The 24069-nt window shown below is 52.8% G+C and overlaps 1 protein-coding gene across 2 annotated transcripts in view; it reads right to left on the bottom strand.

The window, feature by feature from the left end:
• PIK3CD (phosphatidylinositol-4,5-bisphosphate 3-kinase catalytic subunit delta) overlaps positions 1-24069 on the bottom strand; it is a 61528-nt gene that overhangs the window by 1910 nt on the left and 35549 nt on the right. Inside the window, exons 2-22 of one of the 2 annotated variants that reach the window (XM_040263369.1) lie at positions 12171-12343; positions 9533-9761; positions 9173-9402; positions 8577-8756; positions 8115-8264; positions 7563-7652; positions 6376-6597; positions 5632-5728; positions 5409-5539; positions 4875-4925; positions 4613-4777; positions 4382-4503; positions 4040-4183; positions 3770-3869; positions 3421-3599; positions 3210-3322; positions 2912-2990; positions 2000-2167; positions 1133-1256; positions 839-984; positions 502-634 (exon numbers count right to left, since the gene is read on the bottom strand). In XM_040263369.1, the coding sequence (XP_040119303.1) occupies positions 502-634; positions 839-984; positions 1133-1256; positions 2000-2167; positions 2912-2990; positions 3210-3322; positions 3421-3599; positions 3770-3869; positions 4040-4183; positions 4382-4503; positions 4613-4777; positions 4875-4925; positions 5409-5539; positions 5632-5728; positions 6376-6597; positions 7563-7652; positions 8115-8264; positions 8577-8756; positions 9173-9402; positions 9533-9761; positions 12171-12311 (2994 nt within the window). In that variant the 5' untranslated portion in view covers positions 12312-12343. Of the gene's footprint in view, positions 1-501; positions 635-838; positions 985-1132; positions 1257-1999; positions 2168-2911; positions 2991-3209; positions 3323-3420; positions 3600-3769; positions 3870-4039; positions 4184-4381; positions 4504-4612; positions 4781-4874; positions 4926-5408; positions 5540-5631; positions 5729-6375; positions 6598-7562; positions 7653-8114; positions 8265-8576; positions 8757-9172; positions 9403-9532; positions 9762-12170; positions 12344-24069 lie in introns of both variants that reach the window. The other variant, XM_040263368.1, reaches the window with a different exon arrangement.

The raw sequence follows: 24069 nt of genomic DNA, 5'->3' as shown, positions 1-24069 counted from the left end.
CCTCCTGACCCCAAACCAAGGAAGCCCTCCAACCCACCCTCAAAATAAGATGTCAGCTTGTGCCAGGAGGTCTTGGCCCCAAAGCCCCATGTGGACAGGACCTGGCCTTCTCCACTGGAAGGTGGCCGGAGGAGGAAGCAGGGGAGCCACTGCATCCCGGGAACTGGGCGCCAAAGAGAACACCAGGCAGGGGCTGTGGCCCCACTGCCCTGCACTCCCCACCCCAGAGTCTCACAGACTGAAAAGACACAGGAAAGAAAAATATCTTTTAACTTCAGAGGGAACCCTCCCGTGCAAGTGGAAATACCCTCAGCCTGTGCAGGACGGGCGGGTGGGCCAAAGGAGGTACCAGCAGAACACGGGCTAATGCCGGCTGCTTCCTGCCAGATCCAGGTCCCAGGCTAATGGGCCCTGTGGGTCCATCACACCTGGGGGTTGGGGGGCCTCAGGAAGTTGGGCTCCCTGGTCTCCTGCCCGGTGGGGCCCTGCCCTGGCCTTTACCTTGAGATACTGGATGTCTTTGGAGCAGCTGAGCTCAGGCAGGCCTGCCGCCCGCATCAGGGCAAAGAGGTGGAGGAAAAGGAGCCCATGGCGCCGCAGGATGGTGTAGGCCGTCTCACAATAGCCCCGGAACCTGCGGGGAGAGGCCGGGGAGGGGGCTTTGGGTCCTCCCGGCCACTTCCACCCAAGCCAGCCGGCCAGCCTACTCTTACCCCGGAAAGAGCCATGTACACAAAGCCCCAGCTTCCTCTAACCCACCCCCAGCACTGTCCCTTCCAGGAATGAGCTGACTCCACCTGGGGGCCCCAGCACCACGAGGGGTCTGAGGCACTCCCACCTTTCAAACTTCTCACTATTATTCGTCTTCCCCTGCTGGATCACGTGGACGAAGTCATAGGTGAGGATGAACGGGACCCGCTCACGGTTGATTCCAAACTTGGTCTTGAAATTCCCCAGAAAGTGGCCGAAATCAATGTGGAACAGCTGAGGAGAGGGGAGAGCAAAGACTGAAAAGGAGTCAGAAAGGAGGGTGCCTGGCCCAAAGGAGCTGGGAGGGCTGGGAGGGGGTTCTGCCGACAGCTCTGTGCAGAGCAGAAAGGCCAGGGCCTGGGGCCAGCCAACAGGCACCCACCTGCCCGTTCTCTCGGATCATGATGTTGTCGCTGTGGCGATCGCCGATGCCCAGCACATAGGTGGCCACACAGTAGCCAGCACAGGAGAGGGTGAACTCCTCAATGGCTCGATCCAGGGCCTCCCTGGGGGGTGGGGAAGGAAACCATGGCCACGCCACTTTGCAGCTGCTTCTACTAAGTCCTTGTCCCCTTCCCTCTACTCTGGCCTTGTGACTTGCTTGCACAAATGGAACATGGAGGAAGTGATGCTGGGCTCATTCTGGAGCTGGGTCCTTAAGGCACTTTATGGCTCCTGAACCTTCTTCACTGCCACAGAGTGAAGCTAAGGCAAGAGAGGCCCCAGATGCGCCACCCTCCAGGCAAATCAAGCTACCTGATGAGATTAGCTACTTGAGTGATTCCAGCAGAAGAACCACTCAGCTGAGCCAGCTCAAGTTGCAGATTTGTGATTTATGCTCCTGAAGTTTGGAGGCGGGGGAATGCTTCCCAGGTGGTGCTAGAGGTAAAGAAACTGCCTGCCAATGCAGGAGACATAAGATCCCTGGGTTGGGAAGATCCCTGGAGAAGAGTATGGCAACCCACTCCAGTATTCTAGCCTGGAGAATCCCATGGACAGAGGAGCCTGGTGCAGACATGACTGAAGTGACTTAGCAGCAGCAGCATCAAAGTTCAGAGTGGTTGTTACATGGCAGTAACTAACCTATACCTGTGGGAACAGAGACCTGCCCCACCTCTCAACAGTGTCTATGGGATGGTCCTCGGCTGAGCAAGAAGCCCAGAGACTGTCACAAGCCCTTCTTCCCTTTGATTCCCAAACTCCACCCTTGGGAAGGAGAGGGTGTCTGTCCCAAGGGCCCAAAACCTACCCAGGGTTCTTGGACTTGAGCCAGTTGAGCAGAGCATCCTTATTGAAGGCGGCCGTGGCTGCCATGTTGCTCTTGTTCAGCTGGATGTTGGCAATGGTGTCCGAGTGAAGCACCACCTCAATAAGGCCTGTGCGGTCCCCAGTGGAGAGGCAGCCATAGGGGGTCATCCTAGCCGGGTGGGAGGAGGGGCAGGCAGACACAGTGGTCAAGGGCTGTCCCAAGGGCTGTTTGATCCTAAGGAGCTTAACCCACAAAAGCCAAAGGAGATGCTACTCAAGTTGCTGCAAAAGAGGAGGTGCTGGGGGAAAGTGCCTTAGAGAGGTCAGACCAGAGCCCAAGATGCGGAGAGGTCAGACCAGAGCCCAAGATGCGGAGAGGGAAAGTCAGCACCTTCACTAAGCCCACGTTTGTTCAAAAAGAAAAATCCCCGTGACTGGATGGAGAAGACGGAGCAGAAAGCCAGGGATGCTGGGGGGCAAAGGAAACCATAGAGGGAGACAGGTGCCACTGGCCATTCTCTATCCTCATCCTGCGGCCCTATTGCCTCCCTGACCCCGAGTTTTAAACTGGTCCCTCTGGGTGGCTCAGTGGTCAAGAATCCACCTGTCAATGCAGGAGACAGGGGTTCTATCCCTGGGTCGGGAAGATCCCTTAAAGGGTGTAACGGCAACCCATTCCAGTATTCTTGCCTGGAAATCCGATGGACAGAGGAGCCTGGTGGGCTATAGTCCACCGGGTCACAAAAGAGTTGAACATGACTTAGTGACTAAACAAAAACAACAAAATTCTTCTTAGACCAACCAGTCTTATTTCAGGTTGAGGCAGTCATGTCAGCTTTGACAGGGGACCCCTGCAACAGGATACAGTCCTAGGCCTGGCACGGGCACACTGGATGACTGGAAGGCCTCTCACCTCAGGTCCAAGCCCTCCTGCTTCCACAGAATGTCCATGAGCTGGATCATCTGCAGGGTCAGCATGTCCTGGCGGAGGTCTGCACAGTCGCCCCGGGGAGGAACAGCATGAGTTTCCGGTGGGTTCACCAATCCCAGCCATGCCCAGGCCCCCGAGTCCCGGGACTCTGTCTTTTCCTCAGCTCACCTTCCAGGAGTCCTCCACCCCCAGCAGGGTCCCCCTCCCCACCCAGGGCAGTATGGCAGGGTGTGTGGAAGCCACGGCCTCCCTGGGTCCTCCCTGGGGCCCGCCTGCTCACCGTCCCCATTCTTAAAGATGATGCCCACGGTGCCATCGCTGCCTGCCTCCTCGTTGCTGTACATGACCCACAGGGGTTTCATCTTGGAGTCCATGAAGGTGCACTGCTCCACGCTAAGGGGCAGAGAGCAGTCAGCAGCAGGCCCTCCCCAAGGCCTGGGGTTGGCGTGGGGTTGGGGGAGGGGAGGCCCTGGCCGGGGCCTGGGACTTACCAGACTTCAGCCAGCAGGGTGCTGGGGTCAAGTGGGGACTGCAAGTGGGAGAGGGCCTCCAGGTAGGTCTCCTGGCGCAGGCACAGGTGCATCAGCTCCTTGGCCTGGGGTTTGGGGGTCTTCTGGGAGCTCACTTTGACGAAGTCATTGAGGGCCTTCAGTTTGCTCAGTGCTTCCCCCTGGCCGGGAGGATAGGAGGGTGTCCTGGGTGGACTGTGGGGAGCAGGCTCTGAGCCCCTGCGGGGCCCACGGGGTTCTACAGCGATGGGGCACGGAGCTACTCTGCCTGCAAGCGGAGCTCAGGCGGGGTCATGGAGTGCAGGCTGGGTTGTGGGGTGCCACACCTCACCTGCTTCATCAGCACCTTCATGTGGTGGGTGCTGCCCCGGCAATAGGCTTCCATGATGAGGCCAAAGCGCAGAGCCACCGACGGCACGTGCATCTCGGAGCTGGGGGGAGGAAGCGGGGGCTGAGCCTAGCCTGGAGGGGCCACACAGCCCCTCCCAGCCCCATAGGACCCGGCTGCCAAGGACACCCAGGCCGGCCAGCTGGTGGGAAACGCGAGGCCAGCAGGCAAGAGGCCCCTCCTCCCCGTGGCCTTGCAGGTGAGTCCAGCTACCGGAGGTGCCAGAAGAGGAAGTGGCCGATCCTGCGATTGGCCAGGGCCCGGTCCAGCAGGAATTTGGTCAGCTCGCAGTCGAGGTAGGACTCATACTTGAGCACCTGCACCAGCTGCAGCAGGTACTGGAAAAGCTCGTCGTCCCTGCAGAGAAGGGAGGCCGGCTGGGGCCTGGAGCTCCGAGTCTTGGGAGAGGGTCTGCGGCTGGCGAGGGGGCGGGGCTGGGGCAGGAGGCCGGCCTCACCTGAGCAGACCCCTAGGGCAGGTCTCCACCCGGTGCCTAGGCCCAGGGCGGTGGGGGCCAAGCTGCCCTCTGAGGATGAGGAAGCCCGCGGGACTCACGTTAGTTTCCGCAGGGACTTGATGGCGAAGGAGCCCACGTGGCGGTCGGGGAAGCTGAAGTCTAGCAACTCCAGGGCGCTCAGAACGGGCAATTCAGGCCAGGAGCAGAGCAGGTAGAGCATCTGGAGAAGGATGCGGGCGGTCAGGGCCGGAGCGAGGGCTGCGTCTGGCTCCAGGCCCCGCCCCTTCCTGGGCCCCGCCCCTCTCCGCCCCGCCTACCCCGCCGCCCACCTGGGCCACGTCCTCGTGTTTGTTCCACTTAGTGACCAGCAGCAGCCGGGCTAGAGCCTCGGGAAAGTGCTCCTGGATCTCGTGCCGCATCTTCCACACCAGGTCCTTCTCGTGCTCGTACAGTTCCCCGGAACCCCGCCGCTCCAGGATCTCCCGCAGCTGCAGCTGCTGAGGGGCACAGGCGGGGCGGGGGTGGGTTGGGGGGGCAGTGGTGAGAGCTGCAGCCAGGTCCACACCCCACCGCCCACGGCCCCCAGCTCACCTCCTCCTCCGTGAAGCGTCCGTGCTCTCCAAGCCGCCCCAGCTCCAGGATCTGCAAGTGACCCTGAAATCAGCAGTGCCCCTGGGGCCTGGGAGAGCCTGGGGGGCCCCTGGGAGTCTGGTGTCAACACCTTGGCACTGCTGACTTCGTGGCGAGTGACCCTCAGTGGTGGGGATCGTACCGCCCACTACAGGGCGTTTAGCAACATCCCTGGCCTCCACCCATGACATGCCAGGAGCATCTCCCAAGCTAGGTTTAACAACCAAAATTGTCTCTGGACATTGCCGGAAGTCCCCTGAGAAGCCAAGTGGCCCCAGTTGAGAACCACCACTCTAGGGCACGTGAGGACTCCAGACAGTCAAGGAAGCCCTCAAATGTGTGTGGGGACCCAGCCCCCAGCCCTGGGCAATTCACAGGGTGCAGGGACCATGACCTGGGCGCCCCAGAGGCAGGGTGGGAACAGCCATCTTTAGCCTTGAGGTTTCTGGGCAGGGTGGACCCTGGACCCCAAATGGTGAGGATCCCCTCACTGACCTTGTCCAGGGAAGGGTAGTATACAGGGTGAGGGGCCACCTCGGGGAGAAAGATGACCAGGGCGGCTGCACTCTCAGTGTTGGGGTTACTCCGCACGGTCCCACAGGGGTTCAATAGCTCCCCTTTCTCGTCTGGACACAGGGACAGACGGAGTTGCAAGGGGAATGCCGCCACATCCGGACACACCCCACACTCCCACCTCTCCCTCCTGGCCTGGGCCCACCTGGGACAGAGGGCCACATGTAGAGACAGCGCTCGCCCGTCTTGAGCTGGTCCTTGTAGTCAAACAGCATGAGGTTGGCCCAGGCAATGGGACAGTCCTGGGAAAGAAGCCGGGTGAGTCAGGGCCAGCCACTCCAAAGACCTCTGTTTGCTCAACTGCAGGATGGTTCCAGTCAGGCCACGCTGCCCTGCCCTCACCCAGAATCCCTATGAGGCAGCCAGCAGGGTCAGCCACATTGGTTTCCTACTGCTCCCGGATACATCCCACCCTTGGCTTCTTGAGAAAGCCTCACACAGAACATAGCAGCCCCAGAGAGCTGCCCCCGGTGAGTCAGTGAGTCAGTGCAATTCGGTGGCCAGTCACAGCCTGGTCCTGGTGACTTAGTGCTCGACCACCACTCCATCCCCAGCTGGCTGCTGACTCAGGCTCCCTGCTCCCTGGGAGGACACTGCGTTTTTCCTTCTACCCCAGGGAGAGGCTTCCAGGTTCCCTCAAGGACCAAAGGCCCAGGTCTAGATATCCCGAGCACCCCTGCTCATAAGCCCAGGATTCCAGCACCATCACACAGCAGGGGGTGGCCAGTGGGGTGATGGGGAGGAGGCCAGGGTCTGCAGGCCCACCCAGACCCCATTCCCAGGATGCGTGCGTGCCAGCTGGGATGCTGGTGAGGGATGGGCAGCAGCCCCAGGGGGCTGCAGGACAGGACCGGACCAGCAGGGAGTGACTCCCACAAGCTCCACCCACCGCCTTCTTGGACTTCTTCTTGGTGGAGCGGGCCTTCTTGGCCTTCTCGATCACCGCGTAAAGCGCGAAGCAGAGCCGGGCCATGCGGGGCAGGTCACAGATGTTGATGTCAAACTCCAGCCGCTGCTTCCACACGGGCTCCGAACACACGCTCACCTCTGAGCTGGACACCGTCTTGCATAGTGTCTCATTGCCGTGGAAGAGCCCGGCCTGCACCACCAGCTGGTGAAGGTGCACGCAGGTGACTTGTGGCAGAGGCTGGGCCCCTTCTCCCCTTGCATGCTCCCTTCCTCCTAAGGCTTGAATATCCTCCTGAAACGTCCTCATTTCAAGTGGGCCTCAACCTCCCCCACCAGGTGCTTGAAGGCTGCCCTGGTTGTCTGAGGAGGGATGAGTGATGGGGAGGGGAGGGTGGCGTGGGTGCCTCCCCACTGACTGTGGGACCCTGGGGCAGGTTGTTGCTCTGCTTTGGGCCTCAGTTTCCCTATTGGGGCTCAGGAATTCCAGGGGCCCCTCTTGGTCAAGCACCCAAGAATTGCATGAGTCCCTCTAGACAGGGAAGGATTTAATGCCCCAACACCCTTCCTTGTGTCCTCCCATCTCTGCTCTCACCTCCCCAGTCAGAAAGCTGCCTCCATGTACCCTTCCTTAATTCGTCTACAGGAAAACAGACCTGCCCTGTGTGTGAAGTTACCCCAACCAGAAAGTGCTCCCCAAAGAGCCCTGGCTTCGTTGGGCCTGGCTTTCCCATTCTGCAAATGGGATGAGAAAACCTGCATCTCACAGGCCATCTTGAGGCCAGAGGAGGCGGGCGTGTGAATGACTCAGAAGTGGGCCTGGCCCCCTGGATCACTGGAGCGGCTCTTCTTCTGTGTCCATCACCTCCCAGGCTCCACATCCCTGGGCTGGGCCGGGCCCTACCACCTCCACCAAAGTCAATACCCAGAACTCACTGGGCCTGGTTTCTGCGAATCGGCCTCTCTGGCTGGCTGGCCCACCCCCCTCCCCCTTTCCTGTTTTGAAGCCGCTCACAACCACCCCAGGCAGGGATGCTGGGTAATGTGGTCAGGTGGCTTTCGTGTGACCCCCCCTCCCTTCTTCCTCTGCCACCCCTTCAGGCCACAGCCACCGTGTTTTTGCAGAAAACACACTGCCTGTGCCCTTCCCGGCCAGGAGCCCGCCCCTACCTTCATCCGCTCGTCGGCATTCACTTTGCTGCCCTGGATCAGCTCGATGTAGAAAGGCTGCTCCAGGGACCAGAGGGACACGGAGGAGGGCTGGGCAGGGTTGGGGGGAGAAGCGGGGAGTTAAGGCAGAGGAATTCAGAGGAGGTTGATGAGGCCTGTGGCCACTGAGGGTGGGGTGAGGGTGTTGCAGATTTACAGCCAGGTTCGATACCTGCCCACAGCGCCATCCTTTACCAGAAAACCTACCGTAGGGACACCTCCTTGGCCCCAAGGCCCCTGAGCTCTGCAGGGCACATAGTCCTGCCTACAGGGCAGGAAGCAGGAGGAGCAGGAAGAGAGGGCAGCTGGAGAGCCATGCCTGGAGGCTGCCCTGGGACATTCAGACAGGCCCCCAACCCAGCTCGAAGGCCCAATTCTCAATCCTGAGCAATCAAAAGTCATGAAACTGGGCAGGAGACTGCTGGCCCACGGAGTTGCCCAATAGGCTTCAGGGTTGGACCACAGGTGGGAGGAAGGGCTGGTGGAGAGGGTAAGAGCAGGGTGCTGGCTCACCTTCTTCATGGGGATGGGGGGTGGTTTGGTGCGTGGCTTCTGGACTTGGGGGGCAAGGTTGCTCTGCTCGTCCCGCATGGCGAGGATGGAGGAGGAGTGCACCATGGTCAGGTGGGGGGTCAGCCCACTGTGCAGGCAGCTGCAGATGTACTGAGATGGGGGCACAGGGTGAGCGGCCCCAACTGTTCCCTGGACCACTGACTACCTGGGGAACCCCCCCACGCTGACCACTGCTCATGCTAGGCCTTCTGGGGTGGGGTCTCTCCTCTGGCCCTTCCTGTCCCCACCCACCTCCGTTGTTTATGAGGAGAGCCAGTCCAACATGGGGACACTCTCACCGTGACCCCCAAGATCTGGCTTGCCGGGCTCAAGAGGGGCCGAGGAGCAGCTCCCCCACTCCTACCCCCCACCCTGGCAAGGGCTGTGGGAGCCCAGGAATCCCTCCCAGCACCCAGCCCTCACCTGGAACTGGCAGAGGGGGTAGCTGCCGTACAGGTACTCATGCTTGCCGTTCACCTGCAGTGTGTAGTCCTCAGGCTGCTCCACCAGCGGCTGCCGGAACACCGTGGCCTTCTTTCGGAGGGCGCAGGCCATCAGTGCCAGGGGCACATCCTTGGTGGATACCTGGAAGGTGAAGCTCTCCTAGGAGGAGGAGGGAGGGTCAGCCCTCCACACCTGCAGGGAGCCCAAGGGGCACAGGGGCACACGCGGCAGGGGGGTCAGGGGCGGCGGTATGTGTGGCCCATCTGCATGTATTAGGCACACCCTACCCCCCAACTGTGAGCTCTGTGAGGGCAGCCTCTGATGACAGCACATGGCCAACACCAGGAAATATCTGATGGATACGTGAGCAGACTGAGGACCAAAGCCATCCGATCACTCTGCCTCTTGCAGCTCTCCTGGTGGGAAGTTTGGCTGTGCAATGGATACTCCACAAATACCACGCAATGTTGTTGGAAGGAGGGTGGATCTGGAGGGCTGGTGGGGGACGGGGAGTCTCCTAGGGGGACCGGGCAGCCTGCCTGCAGCACACAGGGCAGGCAGGAGCCTCAGCTCACCTCGCTGCCCTCAAACTTGACATTGACCAGGAGTGCCCGACTGGGGACGCGCATTGTGCCCGGCCCCCAGCTCCGCGCCGAGGGCTCCAACTGCAGAGGGAAGCTGTACTGCAGCCAGGCCTCCCAGCCCAGCTGCTGCCTGCGGGCAGCTGCCTCCTCGCAGAACTGGCGCATCTTGCCTCGGAAGTCATTCACCTCCGGGTCTTGCAAGGAGTCAAACTCGTGGAGGCCTGAGAGGCAGGGAGCCAGGTCAGCGCCAGGATCAGGGGCAGGGTTGGCGGGGTGGGGGGTCGGGGTAGGGCCGGGACGGGGCGGGGGCAGGCCCGGCCGAGGGAGGACAGCCCGGCCCCAGCAGGGCACCTTTGCCGATGAGCAGGCTGATCTGCGAGTTGATGAGCTTCTTCACACGGTCACCTTCGCGGGCCACCAGCCGCAGGACAGGCAGGAAGGGCTGGATGTCGCAGAGCCGCCGCTGCTCGTCCTCCAGCTCCTGCTGCTCCGCCGTCTGGTTGACGCAGGTGAACACGTAGGCCTCAGGGTCACTGAGCATGTGGAAGAGCGGCTCATACTGGGCGCGGTGCCATAACACCTGGGAGGACAGTGGACCGTCAGCCCCGCCCCTAAGGTGGGCGGGACCATGGGCGGGGCCTCAGGAGCCCGGGGCTGGTGGAGGCTGACAAGTGGGGGCAAAGGCAAGATCCCAGGACCACTACCCTCTCCATGTCTTGATCACTGACCACAGGGTTAGGGTCCATAAGGTCATTAGGAGTCGCTGACCCTGCCTTTCTTTGAAGGGGTCAGGTAGGTGCTAACATCTGGAGCTGAGAGCGGATCCTCAGGTCTCCCCTAGGCTACCCTGAGAGATGGCCAGCCAGACACGACCTCCAGGCATCCAGCTAATCACTCTGGAGCTCATCACCCTGACCTTTCAACGCTGGCCACTAATTCAGAAAAGTTTAACACAATGAGGGGACCCTAAACACCTCTGCTGGCTCTGCTCAGTGTGTGGCCTCGGGTCGAGGTGTTCCCAGGGTGCCAAGTTTTAGTGAAGAGGTGCTCACCGCTGAGTCACAGAAAAGACGGAAAAGGAGAGAACGGCCCTAAAATTTTTCTCCCACAGGGGATGGATAATTATGTTCCATCAATGCAAAGGGACAGAACACAGGTGTGAATGGAACCTAAGGATTCTTGTACCAAGGGCACACAGGACTCCAAGATACAGCACTCAGTGGGGAGAAACCCCAAGCGGTAGAACAGTGAATGTCATTCAAACCCACTCCCATAAAACAATAATAAATATAATTATTACTACTAAAATAATAATTTCATTATTATTAAAATAGAATAAACAATAATGTTATTATTCCCATAAAAACAGTTAACGAGTATATTACAGTGATTAATAATTACTGTAGGCCAGGACTTGGCAAGCTACTGTTGGCCAAGTTGTTGGAAGACAGCCATGCCAGTTCACTCACATGCAATCTGTGGCTGCTGCCGCCCCAGACAGAAGAACTGAGTAGTCGAGACAAACACCATATGGCTAGCAAAGCCCAGGATATTTACTATCTGGTCCCTGGTACAAATAAGAATAGTAAGAAACTGAAACTGAATTGGGATATGAGGTGAGATTGCCGGGACTGATATGTTTTATATTTCTGTGGTGTTGGAATTTTAATAACGTGTCTGCAATACTGGAATTTTAATACCATGCATGTAAAGCTCTGTAAGCAGAAAAATATGATTCACTTTGAAATGATATTTACATAAGGTTAATAACACAAAAAAGATATAATGTTAACTCAGAAAAAGAATATAAAAATTCATAAAGAGAATAATCACAAAAAAACACTATATAGGAAAGAAAACAGGAAACAGCTAAAGTGTTAACTGTGGTTGTCTCATAAGGCTGGATCATGGGTAATTCTTTTCCTTCTAACTTTTTCTTATTCTCCTAAATTTCAACGTGTCTATAAACTTTTGAAAAGGAAAAAAAGAAATTTAATTTTTATAGAAACACCCAGAGGGACTTCCTTGGTGGTCCAGGGGCTAAGACTCCATGCTCCCAATGCAGGGGGCCCAGGTTCAACCCCTGGTCAGGAAACTAGAGCCTGCATGCTGAAACTAAGACCCAGTATTTAAAAAAAGAAAGAAAGAAACACCCAGGAAGGGAAGATTAAAAAAAATTAAACAAAACTCAACTATGGTTCATTGCGTCTCTTCTTTTTTTTTGCTCCCAAGTGTTTTCAAATCCGGGGCTAAGGCCTTATCCTCGGACATGACATGAAGTCCCACCCTTTGCAAGTGGGATAAGCCCTTGGAAAGGTCACAAGACATCTGCCAAATACCATCCAGACGTTTTATCCTTTGACTCAGTAATCCACCATGAAAATGATTCAATAAAGCCAAAAACTATTTCCAAAGATGCTGTTGACTATGACGACAGCTCTGAAGACAAAAGACCAGTAAAACTCTTAGCCATGGATGGGCTGTGGTTTCAAACACTAGGGCAGAGTCATGGAGAGAATGAAAGGCCCCCCTGGGAACCAGCACCCTGGAGCTTTCACGGGAATCTAGGGAGGGACAACACGGCAACCCACTGTGGTATTCTTGCCTGAGAAATACAGGCACAGAGGAGCCTGTTGGCCCACAGTCCACGGGGGTCGTTAAGAGTCAGATATGACTGACCACGCATGCACGCAACATGCAATGATAAGGGCAGGAGCCGAATTTGGAAAGATAGGTAGATTCTAACTGTGGGCTTTAAAGAATTCTTGCACATTATTTTTATCTTTTAATTTTTTTTTTTTTTTGGCCACCCTTTGAAGCTTGCAGGATCTGAACCCAGGCCCCCAGGCAGAGAAAGCTCAGAGTCCTAACCACTGGACCTCAAGGGAATTCCCATGTCTTTTAAAATTCATAGCAGAGGATCTCAAATCTGAGACTGCTAGACTTTTTCTGTCTCTCTGAGTTCTAAGCTCTGAGGTCAAGATCGTACCTTCTTGATAGTGCTGAGGTTGGCATTTCGGGACACAGGGAAGTTCAGATAGACCCCCGTGGGCAGCAAGAAATCAACTGCCACATTCTGATTCTCCTCCTTGGTCCAGAATTCCATGGGGCAGTCAACCCCGGGGGGCATCCTGCTTTTTCACTTCTCGGATATCAGTCGTCCTGCAAAGGAAGAAAAGCATAGTGAGGCACTCAGGTGTGCTGAGTGAGTCCTTTACAAGGACCCTTTGAAAACACGAAGTCAGGACCTCTGCCAGCAGGAGGCTCAGGATGGAGTCCCAGCCAGGAGGTAGCTTGTGGCTCCTGCTGCCCGAGGTCACTGTCTAGGCTGAGTGGCCTCTTATCGCAGGCAGGTACTGTGTCTGCCTCCCTCACAGCAGTGCCTCCAGTTTAAGACACCAACAGGACTTCCTGGAGTAGGACATGGAAACCCGCTCCAGTATTCTTGCCTGGAGAATCCCATGAACAGAGGAGCCTGGCAGGCTATAGTCCATAGGGTTGCAAGAGTCGGACACAACTGAGCATGTATACAGGACTTCCCTGGTGGCCCAGAGGTTAAGAACTGCCTGCCAGTACAGGGCACATGGGTTTGACCCCTGGTCTGGGAAAACCCCATATGCCTCATAGGACCACAACTACTGAGCCCATGCACTCTAGAGCCTGTGCTCTCCAACAAGAGAAGCCACTGTGATGAGAAGCCTGTGCACCGACTCCGCTCTCCCCAACAAATTGAGAAAATCTGTGCGCAGCAATGAAAACCCAGCACAGCCCAAAACAAACAAATAAATAAAAATTATGAAAAGACACCAACAAACCCATGCCAAATCATTTTTCTCAAGAACACACACATGGGAGACCTCGTCATGGCTACTACCCGGCAAAGATGGAAAATGGCAGGATCACTGGGCAGACAACCCTGGATTTGAGAAGGACAGAAGACTAAAGTTCTTTGAAATTTTACGACCAGGAACCAAGCAGCTTTGACCATCAAACAAGTTGCTGAAATATCTTGAAGTGAAGTGAAAGTTGCTCAGTTGTGTCTGATTCTTTGCTACCCCATGGAGCGTAGCCCACCAGACTCCTGTGTACATGGAATTCTCCAGGCAAGAATACTGGAGTAGGGATCTTCCCAATCCAGGGATCAAATCCAGGTCTCCTGCTTTGCAGGCAGATTCTTTACTGTTTGAGCTACTTGGGAAACCATACCAAACTCCCTCTCCAGCAAGTTAACAAAATGTTACAGACACAATTAGAGGTCTCTGAGTCTCTATCCTGTTCTGGTTACCACCACCTGGATTCTGGTTGTTTACAGTTTCCATGCATGTTTTTATCCTTTTATTAGACTAAAATGTATCCACAAATGAGTCCTAATATTTTCCATGCTTTCAAAGCATTGTATGATTAGTGAGCCTTCTGCTTGTTTTTGCTGCCCAGCATTGCAGTCTAGATTTCTGCATGCTGATACATGTAACTCTAATTCACTCATTTTAACTCCTGGGTGATTTTTCACTGTGTAAATAAACCACAATTTATTTCCTCTCCCCTTCTTTTGTTAAGGAACTTCGAGGTTTGTGTCTATTTATTTGGTTATTACATATTATGCTACAATGTATATTCTTGCACACATTTCCTTGTGTATAAGTGAGTCTTGGTGAATGTTCTCTAAGAAAAATATAACTTGAGCTACATGTGTAATGTCAAAGTTACTTTTTTAAAAAAGTAAAAAGACACAAATAAAATTAAGTTAGTAATCTATTTTATTTAACCCACTATATCCAAATTGTGGAGCTTTCCAGGTGGCACCATTGGTAAAGAATCCACTTGCCAATGTAGGGGACACAAGAGACATGGGTTCCGTCCCTGGGTCCGGAAGAGCCCCTGGAGGAGGAAATGGCAACCTGCTCCAGTATTCTTGCCTGGAAAATTCCATGGACAGAGGAGTCTGGAGGGCTATAGTCCATGGAGTTACAAAGGGTCAGACACGATTGAGTGACTGATTATGCATGCATCCAAACTATGGTCATTTCAATGTTATCAGTATAGAAAAATTACTAAGATAGTTTACCTTTCTTTGGTGTTAAGTGTTTGAAATCTGGAGTGTATTTTACACTCAGCACAATTTGGACAGTAGGTTTTCATTAGAAATATTTCATCTATATGTAGATTTCATACAACTTACAGGTTAAAACTCCTCCTGCAATGCAGGAGACCTGGGTTTGATCCCTGGGTTGGGAAGATCTCCTGGAGAAGGGAAAGGCTACCCACTCCAGTATTCTGGCCTGAAGAATTCCATGGACTGTATAGTCCATGGGGTTGCAAAGAGTCGGACACGACTGAGCAACTTTCACTTTCACAGGTTAAAAAATAGGCTCATCAACTCAAGTTGTTCCAAGTACACTTAAGTTTTTCAATAACTGAATCAAGTATGAATTCTTACATTTAAATGAATTAAATAAAATGTTTAAAAATTCCATTCTTGACTTACACTCTCCACATTTCAAATGTTCAAGAAAGAAACATGACTGGTGGCTGCCATATTATACAGCACAGGTGGTGGGTAGATGCCTAAGAGTGGAACTATCAGATCATAAGTATAATCTATGACAAGGGGTAACCACATCTTTAACTTTGTAATATCTCCATATCTTAGTTAGCACTTGGCATTGTCCAATTTTCTCATTTCTGCCAAGCTGGTGGGCACAAAATGCTGTTTTAATTTGCATTTCTCTAATTATCTATAAAATGTTTACCTTCTGCAAGTAACAGGCTTATAAACTTTTCCCTTCTTTGTCTGTTGCTATTGTTGTTCATTAGAAAAGACCCTGATGCTGGGAAAGATTGAGGGCAAGAGGAGAAGGGGACGACAGAGGATGAGATGGTTAGATAGCATCACTGACTCAATGGACATGAGTTTGAGCAAACTCCAGGAGATAGTGAAGGACAGGGAAGCCTGGAGTGCTGGAGTTCATGGGGTTGGACACGACTTAGCAACTGAACAACACATTGTTGTTTAGTACCTAACCTATATCTGACTCTTTTGTGACCCCATGGACTGTAACCTGCCAGGATCCTCTGTCCAGCGATTTCACAGATAAGAACAGTGGAGGGGGTTGCCATTTCCTTCTTCAGGGGATCTTCCCAACCCAGGGATCGAACCCACAGCTCCTGCATTGGCAGGCGATTCTTTACTGTCTGAACTACCAGGGAAGCCCTGGGGTTGTCTTTTGCTTACTGGTTTGTAAGGTTTCTTTCTATGCTTTAGATTCAGTTCTTTAATTGCTTGAATGAGTTGAGAATATCTTCTAATTTGAGTCATCTTTTCATTTTACTTATGTGTCTTTTTAAGGAGCAGAAGTTTTGAATGTTGATGTAGTCAAATCTTGTTCCTTTATGTTTTATAAATTTTATCCTTTAAACAAATACTTCCTTACCCTAAGGTCACATCCGCTGAGATTGAAATGACTTTAAAAATAGCTGGAAGGAAATGCTTAGTTTGAGAGAGATGTTCTTCTCGGGGCTCTGCCAGTGGGGCCCAGGCCTCACTCTTGGTTAGATGTAGAAGCTGCACTGAGCAGCAGGACCAAGCATGTGCTGCCGTGTCACCACTATTGGGATCCACTTCCTCTGATTGTAAAACCACATCCTACTCTGCGTTCCTCTTTCTGAGAATGGCCAGGCCAAAGGGTTTTTTTTTTTTTTTAAACTACTCAAAATGTAGAGGATCATCAGAAATTCTGGAAAAATCCATTTACAATGGTTTGGCTGAGCTTTGGAAGTCAGGAGCATTTTTGACCACTTGATCCTGAGGTTGAGATGACCAAGTGGGGCAGGAGCTCCCCAGGACTCTAGCCAGAGAGATGGATGGGGCTCTGGGACACAGACATCCCTCATTCTCCTGCCCTCAGCGCTATGGGAAGCCTTCGACTACCCCCATCCATGCGGGATGCAAGGAAACCCTTTGATATTAAAAACTAATTTCTGGGCTTCCCTGGTGGCCCAGGGGTTGAGAATCCACCTTGCAGGGCAGGGGATATAGGTTCGATCCCTGGTCCGGGAAGATCCCACATGCCTTGGGGCAACTGAGCCTGTGTGTCACAACTCCTGAGCCTCTGCTCTAGAGCCTGGGGGCCACAAAAGCTGAGGCTATGCGCTGCAACTACTGAAGCCTGCATGCCCCAGAGTGCACCCTCTGCAGCAAGAGAAGCCATCGCAGTGAGAAACCCGTGCACCGCAACTAGAGTAGCCCCCATTCTCTGCAACTAGAGAAAGCCCTCGCCCAGCAACAAAGACCCAGCACAACCAAATAAATAAATATTAACAAAACAACTCATTCCTAGAAGAGGAAGACTCGTGATGGTGTGAGCAGGACAGAATCAAATGCCAGAGGGGACAGGAGAAAGATGGGGACTCTTACCCCTTCTGTGGGCCCAGGATCCAGGGTGAAGTTACTAACAAGCCCCATTCTCTGTGAAGCCCAGACCCATCACTCTCAGTATAGATATGGGACTCAGATGCCAGCTAATCCAGAGACTTTAGAACTGCTCCAAGAATGTGGATTGGCACAACCACTCTGGACAACTGTTTAGCAGTATCTATTAAAGCTGAACACATATGCCCTGTGTGTGTGTGTGTGTGTGTGTCTGTGTAGTTGGCTCTGTCGTGTCCAACTCTTTGCGACCCCATGGACTGTAGCCCGCCAGGCTCCTCTGTCCATGAGATTTTCCAGGCAAGTATACAGGAGTGGGTTGCCATTTCTTTCTCCAGGGCATCTTCCCCACCCAAAGATCGAACTGGGGTCTCCTGCATTTTTGGCGAATGCTTTACTATCTGAGCTTCTAGAGAAGTCCAAACACATATGCCCTATGACCCAGCAATTAATTCCATGCCAAGGTACATGCTCACCAGAAATGCTAGCACATGTGTGCCAGAAGATGCCCAAAAGAGCATAGCACTGCTACTCATAACAGTCTCCAAACGGAAACGTGCCACGTGCTCATCAGTAGTAGAATGGAAAGTACTACTTATTCTCCCCATGAAATTCATATAGTGGTTTCTTCTCCCCATGGAATTTGTATAGCAATGAGAGTGGATGATCTATAAATTCATCATATAAGTGAATCTCACAAATGTAAGGCTGAGTGAAAGATGTCAGGTACAAAAGACTGTGTGCTCAAGAGCCCGTTTATAAGGAGAACAAGCACCGGCAGAACTAGTCTGTGTAGGCAGATGAAGAGATAGGGGTTACGAGGAGTGAGGAGGACAGTTACCCCAGGAAAAAGGGGCACAGGGGTGCTGGTAATTTTTCATTTTTTTTTTCCTGGGAGCCAGGGACCTTTCACAAACTCATTCCACTCTCAGTTCAAGTGGCTCAGATGGGTTGACTTCACTCCTGGGTCCCCAAGTGGCCTGAGACCCAGGCCCAGCCAATCAAAGCCCCGTGTCTTCCTCTGGCCTTGGGGACTAGACAGGAAGCAGGAATGGGATGTAGGCCCAGCCAGTCGTATCTCTCTGGCTACACTGATTCCAAGATGGGTCCATCCAACTGGTTTCGACATCTGGGCTTCTTTGGGGACTTTCTCCCGGGGCAGGAGAAAAGACAGAATATCTACCTAAAGTTGGGCTTCCCAGGTGGCTGAGTGGTAAAAAACCTGCCTGCCAATGCAGGAGACCTAAGAGACATGGATTCGGTCCCTGGGTCGGGAAGATCCCCTGGAGGAGGGCGTGGCACCCCACTCCAGTGTTCTTGCCTGGAGAATCCCATGGACAGAGGAGCCTGGCAGGCTACAGTCCATGGGGTTGCAGAGAGTCGTACATGACTGAAGTGGCTTAGGACACACACACACCCTAGGGCTCCTGGTGACCACCTGCTGCCCTGAGGCCTGGGGCCTAAGAAGCAACGTGGAGGAAAGCAGAACTCTGTATGGAACGCGAAGCAGAGTCCTGAGGACAGCCTATGATTCCCTGGATCCAGCCACGCCTGAAACTACACTTCACCTTGGACTTTTCGGTTCTATCCGCCGAACTCCCTCTCCTGACTTTTTTTGTTGTTGTTAACTTAAGAGTATTTTGAGGTGGGTTTTCTGTCACTAGTAGCTGAAATTATCTATTTCCATGACTAAAGTAGCACACTCCTTTTGGGAAGCTTCTAGTGTTTGGAGAGTTCTTTCCTTGGAAACTGGCCCACCTCTAAGAGCCAACTCCCGTCCTTTGTGCTGCCACCCAGAGGAACATGGAACTGTTATCTGCTGGCCCTCCTGAAGGATGGTAGTTCCAGCATGTCCGTTCTCCCCACAACACAGATTTAGACCCTTTGGCCAAAGTTTGGTATTCCAAGAAAACAAGATGCTCCAGATGGAGCCTTGCAGGCCAATTGTAGAAGAATGTTCTGGGCACCAAACTCCCATTTGTTTGGCCTAAAAGTATATCAGGTTTCCCGCCTCTGTTCTCCCAGCCTACCCCACAGAACGTTCTCTGGTCGCCACATCACCAAGCTTGGGGGCCGCCAACCCTCCAGATATTTCTCACAGTAAGCCAGGGTCTCCCAGCCTATGTGTGCATGCAGGCTAAGTTAGCACTTCAGTCGTGTCCAACTCTTTGTGATCCCATGGACCATATCCCACCAGACTCCTCTGTCCCTGGGATTCTCCAGGCAAGAAAACTGAAGCAGGTTGCTATGCCCTCCTCCAGGGGATCTTCCAACCCAGGGATTGAACCTGTGTCTATCTGCATTGGCAGGTGGGTTCTTTACCACTAGCGCCACCTGGGAAGCCCCTCCCAGCCTGTACAGGAACACTAATGTCCTGAATCTGAATGCAAAACCCCACAATTATTCTCATGGAATAATTTGCACTCATGAATAGAATTTCATCTCACAGAAATAATCTGCACTCATGTATTATCAGATTTGACACTTTGTATATATCACTCAGGCTGACATGTATTAGTTTATTCAACTAGTATTTATTAAGTGCCAAGAATCACGAGAGGTGCTGGGAACACACAGGTGAATGAGACAAAGGGTCCCCCTCCAGAAAGAGCTTACACACCAGTAGAGGAGACACAGTTGACAGATGGATGTTTCTGCAATGATGGATCAAGGTGGTAAATGGCAGATTGTCAAGTGATGATGCGAAGAAGGACAGCAGGAGGGGCTACCACATGCAGAAGGCTGAGAAAGACCCCTGTGAGGGGAGGACACTGGGGCAGAAGACCAGGCTGAGCCATCATGTTCAGAGCCGACAGCAGGCGGTCCCTTGCCTCTACAGCACGTGGGTCGGTGGGATGACATGGGCTGAGGAGGTCAGCGGGGACCAGTCTCATTGAGCCTTCACAGGGAAACACCTGGCTTTCACTCCAGGAGTGATGCACAGTCCTGGAGGGTTTTAGGCCAGGGAGCCACCGGATCTGATTGGCATCTGAAATGATGCTGTTGGCTGTGGCTAGGAAGGGCTGGACAGTTGCAAGCAGGCAAGAAGGAGAGTGTGGGGCAGCTCATGCTACAGATGATGGTGGCTTGATCTAGGAAGAGGAGATGGAGCTGGTGAAAGGAAGGGAATCACGTACATCTAGGAGCTGGTGGGGGGGAGGGGTCATCAGATGGGAGACAGTGAGGGAAGGAGCAAGGATGACAGGCAGGTTGGGCTTGGGAGACTGGCTGGATAGTGGATATTTACTGAGACAGGAAAGTATACTGGAGAAACAGATTTGGAGGGGATTGAAATAGCAAGAGCTCCATTTCAGACACACCAAATCAGAGTTGTTTACTGAGCACCCCAGTGCAGACATCCAAAGGGCAAAGTCACAGTAGAGCTCAGAGGAGACATCTTTGGGGTCATAGAGACATCACTTGGGGTCAGTAGGCGGCCTTGGAGCCATGGGGACAGGAGGGTGAGTGAGGGCCAGGACCACCTTCCGGGGACCAAAATGGGATGGACCTAAGAAGAACAATGAGCTATCCTTCTCACTCGGAGTTATCCAGAATTTTGAGAGAGGGCTTTTCTATTTATCCGCATCTGATTCATTCATAAAAGATCAAAGAAAACTGGACCAGAAAGAGCTCACTTCCTTTCACCTTCCCACTTCCAGCCAGCAGCATCCACAGAACAGCTATGCGCCAACAGAGCCATGCAGGCTGGGGAGTTGCTGTCCCCATCCTCTTTGCAAGCTGTTCCAAGACATTCCTGGATAGATGCACTTTCTTTGGCCTGAGAATGAAGAACAGTTTCTCAGCTGTGAAGGTCTGAGGGGTCTGACCTGAGTCTTAAGCGGTCAGCAGAGGAATTTCTCCAAAGGTTTTGATTAAAGGACAGCAGCCAGCCCCATCCTTCCTTGTACCTCAGGAATGTTTCAGGGGGCCCTAAGTTATTTCTAAATGTGTTAGTTGCTCAGTCATGTCCGACTCTTTGTGACCCCATGGACTGTAAGTCTGCCAGGTTCCTCTGTCCATGAAATTCTCTGGGCAAGAATACTTGTGTGGGTAGCCATTCCCTTCTCCAGGGGATCTTCCTGACCCAGGGATGGAACCTGGGTCTCTCACACTGCAAGCAGATTCTTTACCATCTGAGCCACCAGGGGAGTAAGTTATTTCTAAGAGAAAAGGGCAATTAAGGGATGTAGGATCCCAGAGCCACAAACTGGATGGGGAGTGAGCCTGTAGCCCATATGGCCCCTGGGCTGCCAGACCAGCTGCTTGTCCCTAACAGGGACAACTGAAGGATCCCTTCGTTCCTGCTGAAACTCCACTGTGTGTTGGGGGGGGAGCGGGTTTGCGGGGTTCAGAGCCAGCATCTCCCGAGTTGGCTAGACTTCTACCTTGTCCCAGCGGCCGTCCCAGATGTAGCTGACATGCTCACCAGGAACTGCTGCTCAGCCTTTGTCAATGTAAAAACTGTCATTTTTGTGTTACAGTCACATGTCCTGGGAAACAGCTTCCCAGGGGAACACATGAGTCACTCTCAGCAGGCTCGGTGCAAGGGATAGGCAGCGGGAGAAGGGAAGTTGTGTCCCGCTTGTCTGAGTGATAAACAGCCTTCTCCCTAAGGGATGCCCTGGGCAAAACATGCCCTGTATCTTCGGATGTTACTCTAAAGCAAGAGTCTAGCGGTCCCCCTGCACCACTCCTATGAACCTGCATAGAGAGAGACATTCATGTCCTTAACCTGAGGACAAAACCTCTGCCCAATGTGTGGATTTCAGAGCCTAAAGTTACAACCCAATTAGCCCAAGGGAAGGAGCCTCAGTCACAGAGAGTTGTAGAAGGTGGTTATGCCCACAGTCAAGGATCTACAGTAAAGTGGAAGCAGTGAGATTTTATTTTCTTGGGCTCCAAAATCACTGCAGACAGTGACTGCAGCCATGAAATTAAAAGATATTTGCTACTTGGAAGGAAAGTGACAACAAACCTAGAAAGCATATTAAAAAGCAGACTCATCACTTAGTTGACAAAGTCTGTACAGTCAATACTGTGGTATCCAGTAGTCATGTACGGATGTGAGAGTTGGACCATAAAGAAAGCTGAGTGCTGAAGAATTGATGCTTTCGAACTGTGGTGTTGGAGAAGACTCTTAAGAGTCCCTTGGACTGCAAGGAGATCCAACCAGTCAATCCTAAAGGACATCAACCCTGAATAATCACTGGAAGGATTGATATTGAAGCTGAAGCTCCAATACTTTGGCTGCCTGATGTGAAGAACTGACTCGTTGGAAAAGACTTTAATGCTAGGAAAGACTAAAGGCAAAAGGAGAAGGGGGTGACAGGATGAGATGGTTAGATAGTATCACTGACTCAGTGGACATGAATTTGAGCAAACTCTGGGAGATAGTGAAGGACAGAGGAGCCTGGCCTGCTGCAGTCCAGGGGTCACAAAGAGTAGGATACAACTTAGCAACTGCCAAGTATCTGCCAAGATGGGAGAGGAGGGGAGCCAGCAGCCACATGACAAGGGGCTGGGGACCGACCTCAGGGCTGGCCTTCCATATCACACTGAGCAAGCAGGGTCCACATCGGGCCCCTTGACCTGGGTTTACTTTCAGGACTTCTCAGCCTCAAAAAGTCCTGTTGGTCCAGGCAGCCTCCCACGGAGAAAGAAATGAACACTTTTCCTGTTGCCCACTTTAGATGGCAAGTGCCAGCAAATGAGTACATGAGAGGCGGAGTGGAAGAAGCTTGATGCTTTCACCCACCTCCTGGAGAACCTCCTGTATGTTTACTCCAGAGGAGTTTTCAGGAACCACCAGCCTGCTCTGGCTGCTAAGAGATCCTCCAAACCACCACATCCTCCCAGAGACCCTCAGGAAAAAGAAGGTGGGGCCCTCCTCAGCCCAGAAGGCTGCAGATCCCAAGTCCCTATTCATACCTTCACTAGCCTGTTCACTCACTCAAGAATGTTTATTTGAGCATCTTCCACGTGCCCATCAGGGAGTGGGACAGGCACCACTCCTGCTCTCATGGCATCTTTAGTCTAACAGGAAAAAACAAAAAAATGAAAAGAAACATTTGAATAATCACGATGATTTCAGATAGCATAGGCTTGGAAAGTGATAAAACGGGGGTTTGCTGGGAGATTCTCCTTTGGATGACAGGTCAGGGAAGGGTCCTCAGGTGAGATTATATTGCAGGTGAGGCCCAAATGATGAGAAGGATCTGGCAAAGCTCTATGAAATAGGGTTCCAGGCAGGTGGAAGGGGAAGTGCAGAGGTCCTGAGGCAGGAGACTGGGAAATGAAAGTCACAGATGAAGGGCAGTCTGGGCGAAATGATGAGGCTGACCCTGTGGGGCCTTCTAGCCTTGGTGAGGAGTCAGGCTTTGGCACCACTGCAGCAGAAAGTTACCAGGGGATTTTAGGTGGGGAATGGAGAAGGCCTGATTTTACGCTTAACAGAGAAGACTGCTTCGGCTGCTGTGAACAAAACAGAAGGACGGGAAGCAAGGATGGAGGTGGGAAAGCAGTGGGGCTAGGGACCCGGGTCAGAGCTGCTAGGGCAGACGAACGAGGGAAGGCGTTGGGCCCTGCAGGCCACAAAGTGCCCCGATCCTCTCTGTTCGCAAGGAGCTGGCAGGCAGGCAGTCCAGCAGCCCAGCCTTGAAGCCTGCATCTTCCTCCTTCTTGAAAAGAATGAGGCCACAGGCCACAGGGAAACTGCATGGCCCAGGACCCTCATCAAGCACACTTTTAGGATAGATGTGCTATTCTTCCAAACTACAAAATTTTTTTTTTTTTTTGGTCCAGGCAAGTTGGACATCCCAAAAACCATCCCATGATGAGGAAGGATGGATTTGTCTGAAGGGCTGTCTAACTCCCCAGCTCCTGCCATGAGAAAAAAAAGGGGTCGGGGAGTGAAGGATGGGACAAAATAACAAAGTAATGGCACGTTGCGCAGAAGGCATTTCGATGTCCCCCTGGAAGGTAAGCTGAGGACATGCGCTGCCTTACTCCCTTGTCTACCCACTTCTGCCTCCTTCACTTTTTAAAAAGATACATTTTATTTAATTATTTATTTTTGGCTGTGCTGGGTCTTAGCTCTGGCACCTGCGATCTTCCCTGCGGCAAGCAGGCTCTTCATTGTGGTGCATAGGCTCAGTAGTTGTGGCTCAGGCTTAGCTGTCCCACAACAGGTGGGATCTTAGCTCCTTGACCAGGGAATGAACCCTCATGCCCTGAATTTGAAGGCAGATTCTTAACCACTGGACCACCAGGGAAGTCCTCTTTCTCACTTTCCACCCCCCCGCCCCATTCTCTCCCATTTTAAATGTATCTCCTTTGAGTCCATATTACTCAAAAGGGCAATGACTTCTAATTTGAATATTTTAAAAAGGAAAAAATACTCTTAGTCGGGGGGGGGGGGGGGGGGGGGGGGGGCCGCCCCGGGTGGTCCTGTCGTAAAGAAAAT

The sequence above is a fragment of the Oryx dammah genome, unplaced genomic scaffold (genome assembly GCF_014754425.2).
Source record: "Oryx dammah isolate SB20612 unplaced genomic scaffold, SCBI_Odam_1.1 HiC_scaffold_21, whole genome shotgun sequence".
Lineage (NCBI taxonomy): Eukaryota > Metazoa > Chordata > Mammalia > Artiodactyla > Bovidae > Oryx > Oryx dammah.
This window is presented reverse-complemented; position numbering and strand designations above follow the sequence as displayed.